Source organism: Corylus avellana, chromosome ca5, assembly GCF_901000735.1.
Source record: "Corylus avellana chromosome ca5, CavTom2PMs-1.0".
In the NCBI taxonomy this organism is placed as follows: Eukaryota; Viridiplantae; Streptophyta; class Magnoliopsida; order Fagales; family Betulaceae; genus Corylus; species Corylus avellana.
Genome location: NC_081545.1, coordinates 29385312 through 29399320, shown reverse-complemented (window position 1 = coordinate 29399320; position 14009 = coordinate 29385312). Strand labels below are relative to the sequence as shown.

The following is a 14009-nucleotide window of genomic DNA, read 5'->3' as shown; positions in this document are numbered from 1 at the left end:
GAGAAATGGAAAGGCAGTCTGTCCATACTTGAAGTGAAAAGATTCGTGTGTTTAGTCAAACAATAGCTTATCTCATTTAAGAAAATCGTCCTCCATACACAGAAATGCGATTCACCATTTGGCTTTCAAGTCAATACATTCCAAAGTCTGAAGTCTTCTTCTTTAATCACTGGCCTTAATATTGTTTTCCCATCGAGTGATGTCACATAATTATATTTGCCGTTGTTTCCTTGAGACAATCTCAAATACCTCACCTATTCTTCATTTCATCCATCACTTTGATCTCTTTCCCAGAAATGGATTCCTGGCTTTCCTTCTTCATTATGTTGTTGGTTTTCGTCGAGGTTCCGGTGTGTTTATGCTCCTATGATTGGTATACAAGGTGTAGCAGTCGGTTTGACTGCGGGGACATCACTGGCTTGGGTTATCCATTCTGGGGTGATGGCCGGCCCGATGGCTGCGGCAATCCGGATTCAAAGCTCATTTGTACGAAAAATATCACTAGCATCGAAATTATGAACCTGGAATACCGCGTTTTGAGTGCCGATCCTGGCTCCAAAACCCTCAAAATTGTGAGGGACGACTTCTTGGATGGAATTTGTTCACCAGTGTGGGTGAATACCACCCTGGATACAGAGCTTTTTGAATATGGCCCTAGCCACTTTAGCATTACGTTACTCTATGGTTGCCCTTCTTTTCCCAATTTTTATCCACCAATATCCTTTTGCTCCGTTGATGGGACCGCTAATAAAGGCGTTTACATACAAGACCCTACCGTCCCTGGGGTTTGTGCAAAAAGTGTGGTTGTTCCTGTTCTTGCAACTCTTAAGCAAGATATAGGTAATTGGTCAAGAATTGAAGACATCATCAAAGGAGGATTCGATGTGAAGTGGAAGGAGGATCCAGTTTGTATTGCCTGCACCGTGTCTAAGGGGGTTTGTGGATACGACCAGAATACAAATCAAACAACTTGCTACTGCCCAAATCAATCATCAAACGGGTTAAAAATATGTGCTGCCGGAGACACCCAAGTGCCTTCTAGTAAATCAGGTATGTATGTCCCTTATTTTCTACTTTTACCCCAGCCAGCGCCGAGCAGTAGTTGTAATTTCAAGTTGTTTTCTAGCCGGTTTTATGCAATAGCATTACAGTAGGTGATGGCATTCCTGAGCTGAGTTCATGAGATTTTTTGACTATTGACCGAGACCCGATATTTATTTTATTTTATCTTTCACTCTATAGGACTATAGGAGCTCTGCGGGTAACGATAAGTGAGATGTATTCGATAAATTAGGTCCACTAGCATATTTTAGGCCATGCCCTTCTTTCTGATTCGAGTATATATTTGAATCTTCCACCTCCAGTACTCGATTAGACGACTTGCCCATTGAAAACAGATACTACATGTTAACGACTCTCTCGTGTCTGAAGAGGCAAGACAACGTCGTCCTTCTTTCAAGATTAAAATTTTGTCTGAAGGGCTTTCTGGTTGTGGATTGATCCATGATCTTACATTTGGTGTCTGATTGTCATCATGTCTTGTCTTTGGTTAATTTCTTCTCAGTTTGGGGGGTTAGATGGTAAAATGCAAATTTTGAGGTTACCAAGATGCTTCCAATATATATATATTGTAGGCCTTTAATTAATTTGTCTCAAGATTGACTCCTTAAATTTGTGACAGAATTAGCATATTTGACTCCCAAACCCAAAAAAAAAGGGGGATCATGGGGGCACATGGGCATATACAGCAGTGATGTTGGACTTCACAGGTATAGAAAAATGCAGGCAATTAAAAAAGCCCACGTACGAGTTTCAGCTGAATTGAGATTCGATTGAGCCATGAACCAGACAGTTGAGAGAACTTTTGGCTTCTGTTCATACTTCAACTAGCATCCTTGTAATTAATTTTCATGTATTGGTGATTATTTTTGAAGTCCTTCGTAGTTCCTTATATATAATATCTCCCTAAGCTCAATAGTTTTTTCCTTTTTCTGCTTCCCCTTAATTAAGATTACCCCTATAGCATACTCCAAAATTTTTGGGCATATTTTTCCCTCTTAGAAGTAGAGCCAAACCAGATTTCCACTGAAATATTAACCACCCACTTAGGAGGACTTAAAAGGAACATGAGTAACACGGGAGTGATCTTTTGAGTCTTACCTTGTTGTTGGTTGAGTTTGATCTTTATTTATTTATTTATTTAATATATGTTTAAGATGACGTGGATTGTGATGTATTAGAGGCTTAGAAGTAAAAAAAAATTGCAGTTTAGGTGAGTTTTTTTTCTTTGCAGGGCGGCTCCATATGTTTGACTGAGCAATAGTTTAAAACTGATTTCAGACCTTCCTAAGATATGAGTTCTAGAACATGGCAAGAACATCTAGATGCCGCGTTAGGGAATCGTTAGAAATATTAAGCACTGTCGTTTTGTTGGACTTTGTCACCTAATTCTGAATTGACCGTCGCCGGTAAAGTTCCAAATAGAAGCATCTATTTGACAAATTTCACCCCCCAAACCCCAACTTCGTCAAAGCCCACCAGCTCCATTATGATGCAATTCATAAGACTTATTGAAAAGCATATCATCTTCCCCTTCTCCCTTTTATAATCTCATAACTTGCAATCACTTTCTCTCTCGTTCTTCCATCGAGATGCATCCCAATCTCTTCCCAACCATCGCTCTGTCGTTGGTGATAACAGTCTTGTGCTTGATCCACTTCCCATCGTCTTCATACGCAGATGCTGAGCAATACCTAAACTGCAGCAAAACATTTGATTGTGCGGGCATTGTGGACCTCAGTTATCCTTTTTGGGAATCCAATATTAGGCCAAGCTATTGTGGCCACCCTGCTTTTGAGTTAAACTGCAGCGATGGTGTCCCACTCATCAAAATCACCTTCATGAATTACCGAGTCCTTCATGTCGATAACGTGTCGCAGACTCTCCAGGTTGCTAGAGAGGATTATTGGAACACCCTTTGTCCTGCTACGATCGTTAATACGACCATCAATTCCACCGTCTTTGGTTACGCTTCAGCTACGGTGAACCTGACGCTCTACTATGATTGCCCTAGTATTCCTACTTCTCCTCTTACAATTCCGCCGGCCGATACTACTCAGTTTGATTGCTCCATAAACGGAAGCGATGCTAACAACTACTATTCTAACAATACCATTGCGAACTTGATTGGTAGCTCATTTGGGTCATGCGCCTACAACGTTAAAGTTCCAGTTCTACAATCTCAACCTGGGAGCGGCAATTTAAGTGCACTGGAAGAAGCTATCGATGGCGGCTTCATATTGGGGTGGAACGCAAATAACAGTTTGTGTGATGGATGTAAAGCGACCGGTGGACAGTGTGGGTACAACACAAGTACGAGCGAATTCGCTTGCCATTGTGCAAATGGAACTTTCCCATCCACTTGTGCATTAACAGCAACAGGTAAGTCTTTTGCTGTTTTTCTTGCTTCATTTCTTGCATGTTTGTTTAGGTGCTCGGTTGCTAGCATGCAGATCGGTATCTCCTTTTGCTTAAGCATGGAGAAAAAAAGGCTCCTCGATCTGCAGCTAACATACTTTTCTTTGACTCTGGTTTAGGATAAATCATTTAGGAAAAACTCCCAACTTGCTTTCGGGCATATATGCGTCATCCATCCTATACATGAACATGATAAATATTATATTAGAAACATGCAGATATTGGGGTAATTTTTCGTTGATTAGTAATTGTTTTGAGGGAGGATCAATAGGAGGCATAACTTTACAAGTCCATGAGGCTTGGCATCAGAAAAATTTAGGCTGGTCAACGATGGACCGATTCTTGGATTTTCAATATGAAATTTATGGACGATTAAGGATTTCGATCCAATTAGTTAGGAGTTAGGTGGGATCAAAGGCTATGGAACCAAGCCAGAGTTGATTCCTCTTATCATTTGTTAGAAAAAAAGAAGCTGAATGCCCTACAGGCAAGAAGAGGTATTGGAGTAGAAAAAGAAAAAAGAAAAAAGAAAAGGCGATCGAATTTCTTGCATGGCGTGTATCATGCACGGCATACTTTTTAAGTTAATTCGTAGTAGGTAGATTGAATTCACACCGGCAACCAATGATCGTAGGGGTGGTTACCAGCGTGGGCTGCAGGGCCCAATGGGACCGGCTTAAGACAATTATATATTTATGGTTTGTTAAAAACAGGGGAAGACTAGAATAGTGAGAAAACAAGATAATTATACTAAATTTGTAAACAATTAATTTAAGTCTATTTTTTATTTTCCTTTTCAATTTTTTTTTTGTTAATTTTTGACTTGATTGATTACATAACATTGGCCAAATTCGGTTAGTGAAATATTTAGTTTAGTATATATGTACTTAGAAAAATAAATATTCTTTAAATAGAGAGAGAGACAGAATCACATTTTTTAAAGAACATTATTCACATATTTTTTTATGCATACCACATATGTATGTCTATCATCTATCTCATCAACACGTAATGTTAATCTAAAATCAACAGTATAAAGAAAAAGTATATAAAAGATGTGCACATAGAAACCCATTTTTGTATTTTCAAGAGGTAACTTAATCGGTTGGAATTATATTTAATGAAGCAGATGTCACTAGGTCGAATTCTTCTCTCTTGTGCGGACATATAAAAAATAAAATTAAAAAAAAAAAAAAACAACCATTTTTGTCTAATATTCATTGGTCAATTTAGGTCTTCCGGCTTGTCCAAATCAAAGGCTATTGGAGAGGCTTTCATGCACCTTAATTATGATATGATATTTTATAAAAATATTTTTAAAATAGATATTAAATATTATTTTCAGGTCAAATAATTGAGATTTCTTTTGTTCAATATTCCTTATTATTTTATAGAATTGAGAAACGTTGATTTAGAAAGAAAAAAATAATAATAAAAGAAAGAAAGAGGAAATAAAAAATCCACAAGAATAGTCAGAATTCTAGACGGCCTCCAATTTCAAAAGCTGGTTCACATACACGTAGGGTCCAAGTCAACCAAAGGCAGCTTTGTTCAAAGCCGTCTCCGGAGGCAGTCCTTACCCACTCCAGCGACCAGCCACCCTATTACCTCATCCATGCCATCTCACTCCTCTAACCCCTCACTTCCACTACTCTCTGATGCCCCCAATCGCCTTCCCTCCGGCGATCTTCGTCTCCGTCCTCCTCTTCTTCTCCGTCGCCGTCACAACGACGTCGTTACCTTCCGATGACACCTCCACCCTCTCTTTCAAATGCGCCCAGGCCTTCGACTGTGGGCCTTTCAAGAACCTATCCTACCCATTCACCGATACGACCCACCCGGAGAACTGCGGTACGCCCGAGTTCCGACTCTCCTGCGACGACGACTCGCCCAAGTTGACCATCGCGTCGCTGAGTTACCGAGTCCTCCAGCTCGACCAGGCCGCCAGAACCATGACCCTCGCCCGCTCCGACCTCTGGAACACCACGTGCCCACAGCAATACACCAATTCCACTCTGGAGCCCTCTGGGTTCACGTACGCTACCGACAATGAGGACCTCACCATCTTCTACGGTTGCTCCTCTAGTGGTCTCCGTCTTCCCGCGAAGCCTCCTAATCTGTTTTATTGTAGCTTCCTTGGGAATACGAACCGGACCGACGCTTATTACCTGACCGGTCCGGTTCCTACCGATCCGATTCTGGGAGTTATTGAATGCAACGTCGGTGTCAGCCTGAAAATCCTCAAAACGGCGGCGTTGGAGCTCACAACTAATCGGTCGACGCTTGAGGAGGTTTTGATGGAGGGTTTCAAGGTGAATTATAGCGATGTGTACGGTGATACGTGTGCCAAGTGTCTGGTTTTTGGTGCGCAATGTGGGTTTGATTCGAAGTCGGGCAAACCCATTTGCCTTTGTGGCAATCGGACGTGTTCGGTGCCAGGTATTCTACCTTTTTTTCTCGACAAAAATTGCGGTTTTGTTTGAGAATGATGGTGGAGAACAGGAAATGAAATTCTGAAAATCGGTAATTTTGGTAGGCTAATTAGGACGTTGCTTTTGTGATGGAAACGGTAGAAATGGTAAAAAGTCTTTTGGAACAAAAATGTCTTTGTCACGTTTGGTTTGTCCGATAGCCTTTAAAAGTCTTTACACTCGATTTGTCACCTGCTTTCTTCCCCCATTGACACCTGTTTGTTCCCTGGCCTCAATGGCTTCAAATCGAGGGAAAATATCGGTTTCAAAAAGCAGTACATTGGATTAAATGTTGGTCTTAAATTAGACCTTGACTATTTGTGTATGGTGATGCTAGCTGATTAAAGATCTTCCTCTATAAAATATCTTTTCGTGCTCATTGGACTGACACTTCTGTATCTTTCGACTATTGCAGACAGTAAAGGTTCTAATAATGCAGGCCTTGTCATAGGTAATGTTTTGTGGCGTTACAAACTTACAACCATTGTGCATCTTTTCGTTGAGTTGGGTATTAATGTATTATAGAGAAGAAAATTTATCCAATTCTTGTTTCGTGTCTTCAGGCGTTGCCGTAGGAGCTGCTGGCATTGTTGCCGTATTTCTAGGTTGTTTGGTCTTTGCCATCAGACAGCGGAGGAAAAAACCTGTCAATGAATCTAAAAGCAAAGACCTGCCCACACCTCCTTCAAGCAAAGGCTTTCCAGTTTCTTCAACTAATTTCTCTCGAAGCACCCCATCTTATCCCTCCCCGAAGTTGGATCTTGAAAGGGGAAGCACGTACTTCGGAGCTCATATCTTCAGCTATGAAGAACTGGAAGAAGCCACTAACCGTTTTGACCCTTCTAGACAACTTGGAGATGGAGGCTTTGGCACTGTTTACTATGGTAGGATTATAACTTACGTTATATGTATACTTTTTTATAGTTTTTCACTGAAGGATTGTCCTCTTAAATCATTTTAATCATTTGCAGGCGAGCTGCGTGATGGGCGTGTAGTTGCAGTGAAGCGCCTATACGAAAACAATTTCAAACGCGTTGAGCAGTTCATGACTGAAGTCGAGATCCTAACTCGCTTACGGCACCCAAATCTTGTGCTGCTCCACGGCTGCACCTCAAAACGTAGCCAAGAACTTCTCCTTGTTTACGAATACATTTCTAACGGAACTGTCTCTGATCATCTCAACGGAAACCGGTCTAGTTCCGCTTTAATGACTTGGCCAGTTCGGTTGAGCATAGCCATAGAGTCAGCCGAGGCACTGGCCTACCTCCATGAATCGGATGTTATCCACCGCGATGTTAAAACCACCAACATTCTCCTGGATGATAAGTTCCGTGTGAAAGTGTCTGATTTTGGTTTGTCACGGTTGTTCCCAACGGATGTCACGCATGTGTCAACTGCTCCACAAGGAACACCTGGGTATGTTGATCCAGAGTATTACCAGTGCTACCAGCTCACTGACAAAAGCGACGTTTATAGCTTTGGAGTGGTGTTGGTCGAGCTTATATCGTCGTTGCCGGCTGTGGACACCAATAGACACCGGCACGATATAAACCTGGCCAACATGGCAATCAACAAGATTCAGAATCATGCATTGCACGAGTTGGTCGATCCGTCTCTTGGGTTCGAAAAGGATTATGATGTAAGGAGGATGACGACGTCGGTGGCGGAACTGGCTTTTCGGTGTTTGCAGCAGGAGAGGGACATGAGGCCTAGCATGGATGAAGTGGTGGAAGTTTTGAGAGGAATCAAGAACGAAGAGATTGGAGTACAGAAAGCAGAAGTGGTGGATATTAGTGCAGATGATGTCGGGCTTTTGAAGAACATTCCTCCCCCACTTTCACCAGATTCATCTGTGAAATGGGCTAGCAGCTCTACTACACCCAATTCCTTCTAGCGCTTGAGATTTCCTCCAACTCTACAGTAGATGGTAAATTTGGTATTGTATGCCGCCCATAAGAAGTCAATAAGTGGGTTAACATTTCATTATCTTGATGTCGATTGGTTCTATTTTGTCTTGATAGAAGATGGATGGATGATAGAGATCCATGGATGCTTGTTGGGCAATGTACATAGTAAATACAGCTGTCGAAAGTGAACTTATTAGTATTGGGATGTATTCACTATTCATCATGCACATGCTCTGATGCTTGGCTTACATACTTCAATCGTAAAGATTTTGAATTAGATTGTTTTCATCAATGAGAAAATGTTGTGAATCAAACGATGACTAAAATATAATGACAACTGCTAAATTTTCCTCTCTTGTTTTTTTTTTTCTTCTGTATTTTTCATGACAGAGCAGCAGATTTTTTTATTTTTTTCCTTCTTTGTTTTCTCCATTGGAGCTACATCATTGGCTGCTTTTCCCAAAATCCAAGCAACCAAACAAAAGATGAAAACTGGATTGAGAGTATTGAGCTGTTGTTTAACATGATGGATTAATTTTCCTCCGCATAATATACATGCCTTGAATCCAACACAAGATAATTTCTGACACTTCTCGTGAACTCTAACCATTTAAAATATAGTTATTAAAATAACTCTTAAGAGCATTCACAATAACTCTCAACACTAAAAGTCTACTTTAGTTGATTTAGTTATGGCTTATTTATGATTGCGTTTTAGGGACCTAATTAACACTTAAAAAGTCCGTTTGAAGAAAAAGTATTCATTTGGTAAAAAAATTAAAAGCATTTTTAAGGGTTCAAAAAGCCTAAAAATTATCAAAACGCACTTTTGACAAAAGCTTAAAAATGAAGTTTTACCCAAAAGCTTTTTGTTAACGTACAAACTCTATTTCTCAAACACAATCCCAAACAGGCTCTTGTTCTTTTTTTTTTTTTTTTTTTTGACATGTCCACACAAGGGAAGGAGGAAGGAGGAAGGGGGATTCGAACTAGTGACCTTTGCTTCATGAGGCATTATCCACTGCTGATTGAGCTACCCCTTGGGAACTTTTAGTCACTTTTCAAAACAACTAAACATCAATCTTTCTAAATATTCTATTTTTATTGACTAAACCAATTTTTGGACTCTTTGCATTAAAAATCTACTTCAATTATAAAGAAGAAGTATAAAAGAAAAAGAACATTAAAAAATTTAAATAACTTTCACTTTTGAGCTATTTACATTTAGAGAGCATTATTATCACGAGTTAAATTTAGCATTGAGTAAAAAGTTTGTTAAATGGTGTATTTTGTGAATTTTGTTAAAATTAAAAATTAAAAATTGAGAGTTCATCGTAAATGTTCTAACCATTTAAAGACCAAAAAGAGCACATACAAGTTATTAAATTCTATTATGGTTGAGATGCCTGCAATTTATGTCACACTCTTAAAACCAATAATGGTGAACACTCTTCTGACATACAATTTCATTATTATTAAAGAATACTAAAGTCCTTCGACTCTTAAATTTGGCCGAATGTGCCGATTTACAGGGATTAACATCTCCAACAATACCTTAAAAATTGTCAGCCAATTTTTTTACAAATCTCTGCCATTAAATGTATTCAATGGCTTGGAATAAAACACCCACTATTAAGATAGCCTCGAGAATATGCTTAATAGCCTCGAGAATATGTATTTGCTTAGATTTGAACTTTGATATTCAAATAGTCTCAGGAATATGCCATCCACTAAATAGTGGGTGTCTTATTTTATGCCCTTAGATATATTCAATGGCTGAGATTTATAAAAAAAATTAGATGGCAATTCTTAAGAATTGCTGAGGGTCTTGATCAAATGTAGAGTCTCCTAAGCCCTTAAGATATTTGAAGCTCTTGGCCTCTCTTACACACAAATTTTAATTCATCCACGTACTACAATAAGTCATTTATAGCAATTGTCAGCCTACGGAATTATTTTGGTCCCATTAGCAATTGATGCTCTAACTATTTTAATTCTGCCATCAATAGGCTCCTTAAATTTCCACGCCACAACCAAACAATCGGCACGTATTGACACCCTAATTAAATGAAACATCAATTCACTAAACCAAACCTTAAAACAAAGACCGATTTTTCCATTTATAAATCTTAATTTGTGACCAACAAAATGGGTCAAACTGACTCAACCAGCCTCACACATGAGTTTTGAAAAATCGCTCGAGAAAATCGCTAGAATCTGCCACGTGTAACCATTTTAGCTTTCGGTTAGCGTAATTGACCCGAAGAGACACAGGACCCTCTTCCCATATTCCCCCAAAAACACCCGTCCATTTTATCGCTTTTTCTAGTTTTTTTTAACCCCGCCACATTTCTTCTCTCTCTCTCTCTCTCGCTCTAGAAAATGCAATTCACAGCTAAATACTCTGAGTCCAAGGAGTAAAGCACAAAGAAATCGAATCCAAATCCAAACCCAATCATAATGCTCACAGATCTCACTTTCTCCCCCTAACAAGCAACGCCCAATTCCACACACACACAGCCAAACAAAGGAATTCAGAGAGAGAGAGAGAAAGAGGGAAAGTGTTTTTTTGTGTGTATAAAAAGAATGCCTACCTTGCAGAAATTCAAGGTTCTAGCGACGCAGTGCGCCGTGGTGGCCGCAAGTCCGACGAGGAGCCCGTCGGCGAGCCCCGTCATCCACCTCCGCCGCCGCAAGACTCTCCGCATGCTCCTCAACCGCACCGACCGTCGAGGCCGGTTCGCCTGCCGGGACGACTCCTCGGAGCTCCGCGGCATGGACTCCGATCCCAATCGCGCGCCTCCAGACAAGGCTAAGAAGAAAGAGAAGAGCGGGGAGATCAGGGTCCGGCACAAGCTGAAGGACCTCTTCGTGTCATCGCCGCCGCCTGATGATAGGGTTTCGGATAAGAGATTGGAAGAAGACGAGGTCGGGTTGTTACCGGCAACCGGGAGCGTCGGTGGTGGCATATCGGCGTTGCGGCGAGGCGCAGCCGAAAGAGCCGGTTCTTTCAGGCCCGTAACGGCGTCGTTTCGGTATAGATTGCTCAGAAGAGCTTGGCGACCAGTGCTCGTCACCATCCCAGAGTAGAAGCAAAACAAAAGTACGGATAATTCGGAATCTTCGTAAATTTTTATTTATTTTTATTTTTATTTATTTTTCGAAAATACTATTAAAACTTCTCTGTGGTATTTTCTGAGAGATAATGTAAATTTTGGGTTGCTAAAGTGCGCCGAGGCGGTGCTAACTTGCGCGTCTGATTATTGAAGAAGACGTTAACGGCCTCTGCGAGAAAAGTGGGGCCAGAGAACGCGGGGTTCAACTTATTCGGACGCATTTTAGCAGTGGAATTTTCTTTTCTTTTTTTTTTTTAATTAATTAAAAAAAAGTTGTAAATGATGATGGCCCTGAAAAGAGCATTTTTCTTTTAGGTGTTGTTGGGGGGTGAGAGAGAGTGGCATGGCCCGTGAGGACAAGGCTAAGACAATGATATGTAATTTTTAATAAAAGCTGTGTCTGTCTCTATTACAGCTTCCATGTGTTGATGTTCCTCCGAGATGTTTCCGCAATAAGTATACATGTTTTTTGTTTTTAGCCCTTTAGAGTACCGTTAACAATTAACGGTTCACGAATCCAAGTGGGGTGTACTACTTTTTGTATCAACCCCTCTCATTCATTACTCATACATGTCGGACCCAAATGTAAATTTAATTTTATGCTATGAATATGTGCATTTGGTCCTTTCCACTCGCATGCATTTTCGGGGGTTTTAATCATCAGTCATCACAATGCTACAATATTTTGATCATGGGTTTCAGATTTGGGCAGGCATGCCAAGTATAATTTGGTTTTACAGTATGAAAATGTCTTCAAGTGGATGGATGGATGGAGGAGTCAAACTCTTTCGCGCTCCATCTTGGGCAGGCCATGAGGAGGATAAGGGTTGGACCGCAAAACTCGCTGCTGTGGATGTGGTGGAACCATGTCACATGTGCGTACGTGCCAATGTGTCATATTGGATTGGGTTGCATTCATCTTTTTGGAATCTCTTTGTTAAATGTTTAGTCACCAACTGTAAAAGAATAAAAAATTAAAAAATATATTTTTTTTTTTAATCTCCAACATTTTTTCTCATCTCAATAACAAAAAAATAAAGAAGTCCTTGAGAAATAATATTTAAATATAATAATAAAGGTGAGATAAAATAGAGAAGGGGAGGTATGTGTTTTGAAAAAATAAATAGCTAAAATAAAAATATATTATTTTTTATTTAAATTAAAGAGAAAATTTGCTAAGAATGCTCTAAGATCATTTAACTAAGATCTAGCACATGTACAAAGTGGTCTGCATGAGTCTAAAAGAGTATACGCCGTTTATTAGGACTGTTTTTGTTATTATTACTAAGGGAAACGTTATTTACCCTATTGTTTCATCGTTTTTATAATCACTCTCAAAATTTAATAAACGTGTAATCTCACTTTTTCTTTAGGATTCAACACAAAAGACGTGAATTTTTTCAAAATATAATTTTTTTTTTTTTAAAAAAAAAATTAACATATGCTCCAGCTGATGGACATTTTTTTAACTTATTTAATTATAGTAATTTTGTGAATTTTAAAATTTTACTGATGTATAAAGAACATTTTACTTATTTACTGTCAGATTTATCCTCAAACTCTAATATTAACATAAGTAACATTGTAAACTTTTTAAACTTGAATACCCAACATTAAAAGATTTTAAATTTTGAGAATGTGATGATAGAAAATGAAATTCCCGTCATTGTTATTGGACAAGCTTATTGACTCATTCTAAGTTCTTTTTATTTTTTATTTTATATATATATATATATATATATATATATATATGTTCACACAAGGGAAGGGGGATTCGACCTAATGACCTTCGCTTTTTGAGGGGTGGTTCGCTGTCAATTGAGTTACCCTTTGAAGACTCTAACGCATGTAAAAAGTCATGTAAGAAACCCAGTGTATTGAGTACTTCAAAGTTACAAATAGAATAAATTTCCCGGATGCGACATATATATATACATGCGTATATAATTGCAGTACTGTCTAAGAATCAGAAAGATACTCCTTGTTATTCCTTCCCACATAACAGGCCAAACAATAGACCAATACATCGTACATTTCTATGGAAAGAAAGGTGGCCGGCCTCAAATTCTATCAAACAATAGCAACTCAACAAGGGTAAGAGGAATCTGTTTTTCCTTCTCCTCCAATCAACTGTAAAAGCAAAAGGACCCAACGAATGCATGTGCTTTTCTTTTGAGCTGTAATGCATCCATTTTATTTGACCACACCAAGAAATTCCCATCGGCATCAGATTTGGCCATTTGGACCCCCGGCCCCCTATCAATTTTGTTTTACAAGTGAAAAAGATCCAACAACTATCTATATATCTTTCTTTTTTCTGGGATGAAAAGATGAACTCATAATGACAGAAAGGTTTCTCATGATTCACTTTTGTGATTTATGATAATTAAAAGCTTCTTCTTCTTCTTCTTCTTCTTCTTCTTCAGTTCATGTCGTTTCAGATATGCATGAATTGAAGCGAAAAAGCTTCATCCCATTGTACGGCGTTTCGCTTCGGGCTAGGCTTCGCCATGTATAAAAGGGAAAACATGTCTTGGATGACTAATTAATTAAGGCCGAGGTTAAAATTAAATTTTTAATTAACCAATATTTAATAAATAATTAAGTAAAAGTTAACGATCATGATCATGAAAAGGGATGCAAACCAAATATTGCACATGGTGTGCATGTGCGAGTGTGCCTGTGCATGTATATCCACACAAATTCTTAACTCTAATTTAAGGTTATATATAGATCTACATGCGGCTTACCATATCTAATTAAGGTTATTACCAGCTATTGCTGGGGATCCCAATTCATTTGGATCAACATTTATATATCATCATATGTTATATCATCTCTCTACTGTTGGTACCACGTTTCTTCTCCATAATGTTAATTTGCTATCTTTGTATAGCTGGAAGAAGGCTTATATAAGAGTGCAAATTACCGTGCACATTGTTTAGTTTGATGGGCTGCTTCCAACCTTGATTTCTCGTTCTCTCTCCTATTTGGATCAAGAGTAGGAAAAATCCCCCTTTAATCCTTTTCCTCATTGC

The 14009-nt window shown here is 39.1% G+C and overlaps 2 protein-coding genes across 4 annotated transcripts; both read left to right on the top strand.

Moving 5' to 3' along the window:
• Nucleotides 1-24: 24 nt before the first annotated feature.
• Nucleotides 25-8208, top strand: LOC132182487 (LEAF RUST 10 DISEASE-RESISTANCE LOCUS RECEPTOR-LIKE PROTEIN KINASE-like 1.4). 3 transcript variants are annotated; one of them, XM_059595748.1, is made up of 4 exons: nt 25-1050; nt 6364-6399; nt 6512-6832; nt 6920-8208. In XM_059595748.1, exons 1-4 carry the CDS (start codon nt 297-299, stop codon nt 7840-7842), a joined length of 2034 nt encoding a protein of 677 aa, XP_059451731.1. In that variant the 5' UTR covers nt 25-296; the 3' UTR covers nt 7843-8208. The 3 variants fall into 3 exon arrangements, with proteins under 3 accessions (XP_059451731.1, XP_059451729.1, XP_059451730.1); XM_059595746.1 differs by lacking the exon at nt 25-1050 and adding an exon at nt 2623-3441; XM_059595747.1 differs by lacking the exon at nt 25-1050 and adding an exon at nt 4923-5916.
• Nucleotides 8209-10441: 2233 nt separating this feature from the next.
• Nucleotides 10442-10945, top strand: LOC132182101 (uncharacterized). The gene has a single exon (XM_059595302.1). The coding sequence runs from the start codon at nt 10442-10444 to the stop codon at nt 10943-10945; it is 504 nt and encodes a 167-aa protein (XP_059451285.1).
• The last annotated feature ends 3064 nt before the right edge of the window (nt 10946-14009 follow it).

Bases quoted from the DNA above. Each gene is read 5' to 3' on its own strand.
- LOC132182487 (XM_059595746.1), top strand. From the start codon at position 2,652: ATGCATCCCAATCTCTTCCCAACCATCGCTCTGTCGTTGGTGATAACA. The intron at 3,442-6,363 runs GTAAGTCTTTTG...CGACTATTGCAG, and splicing joins TTGTGCATTAACAGCAACAG to ACAGTAAAGGTTCTAATAAT. The intron at 6,400-6,511 runs GTAATGTTTTGT...TCGTGTCTTCAG, and splicing joins TAATGCAGGCCTTGTCATAG to GCGTTGCCGTAGGAGCTGCT.
- LOC132182101 (XM_059595302.1), top strand. From the start codon at position 10,442: ATGCCTACCTTGCAGAAATTCAAGGTTCTAGCGACGCAGTGCGCCGTG.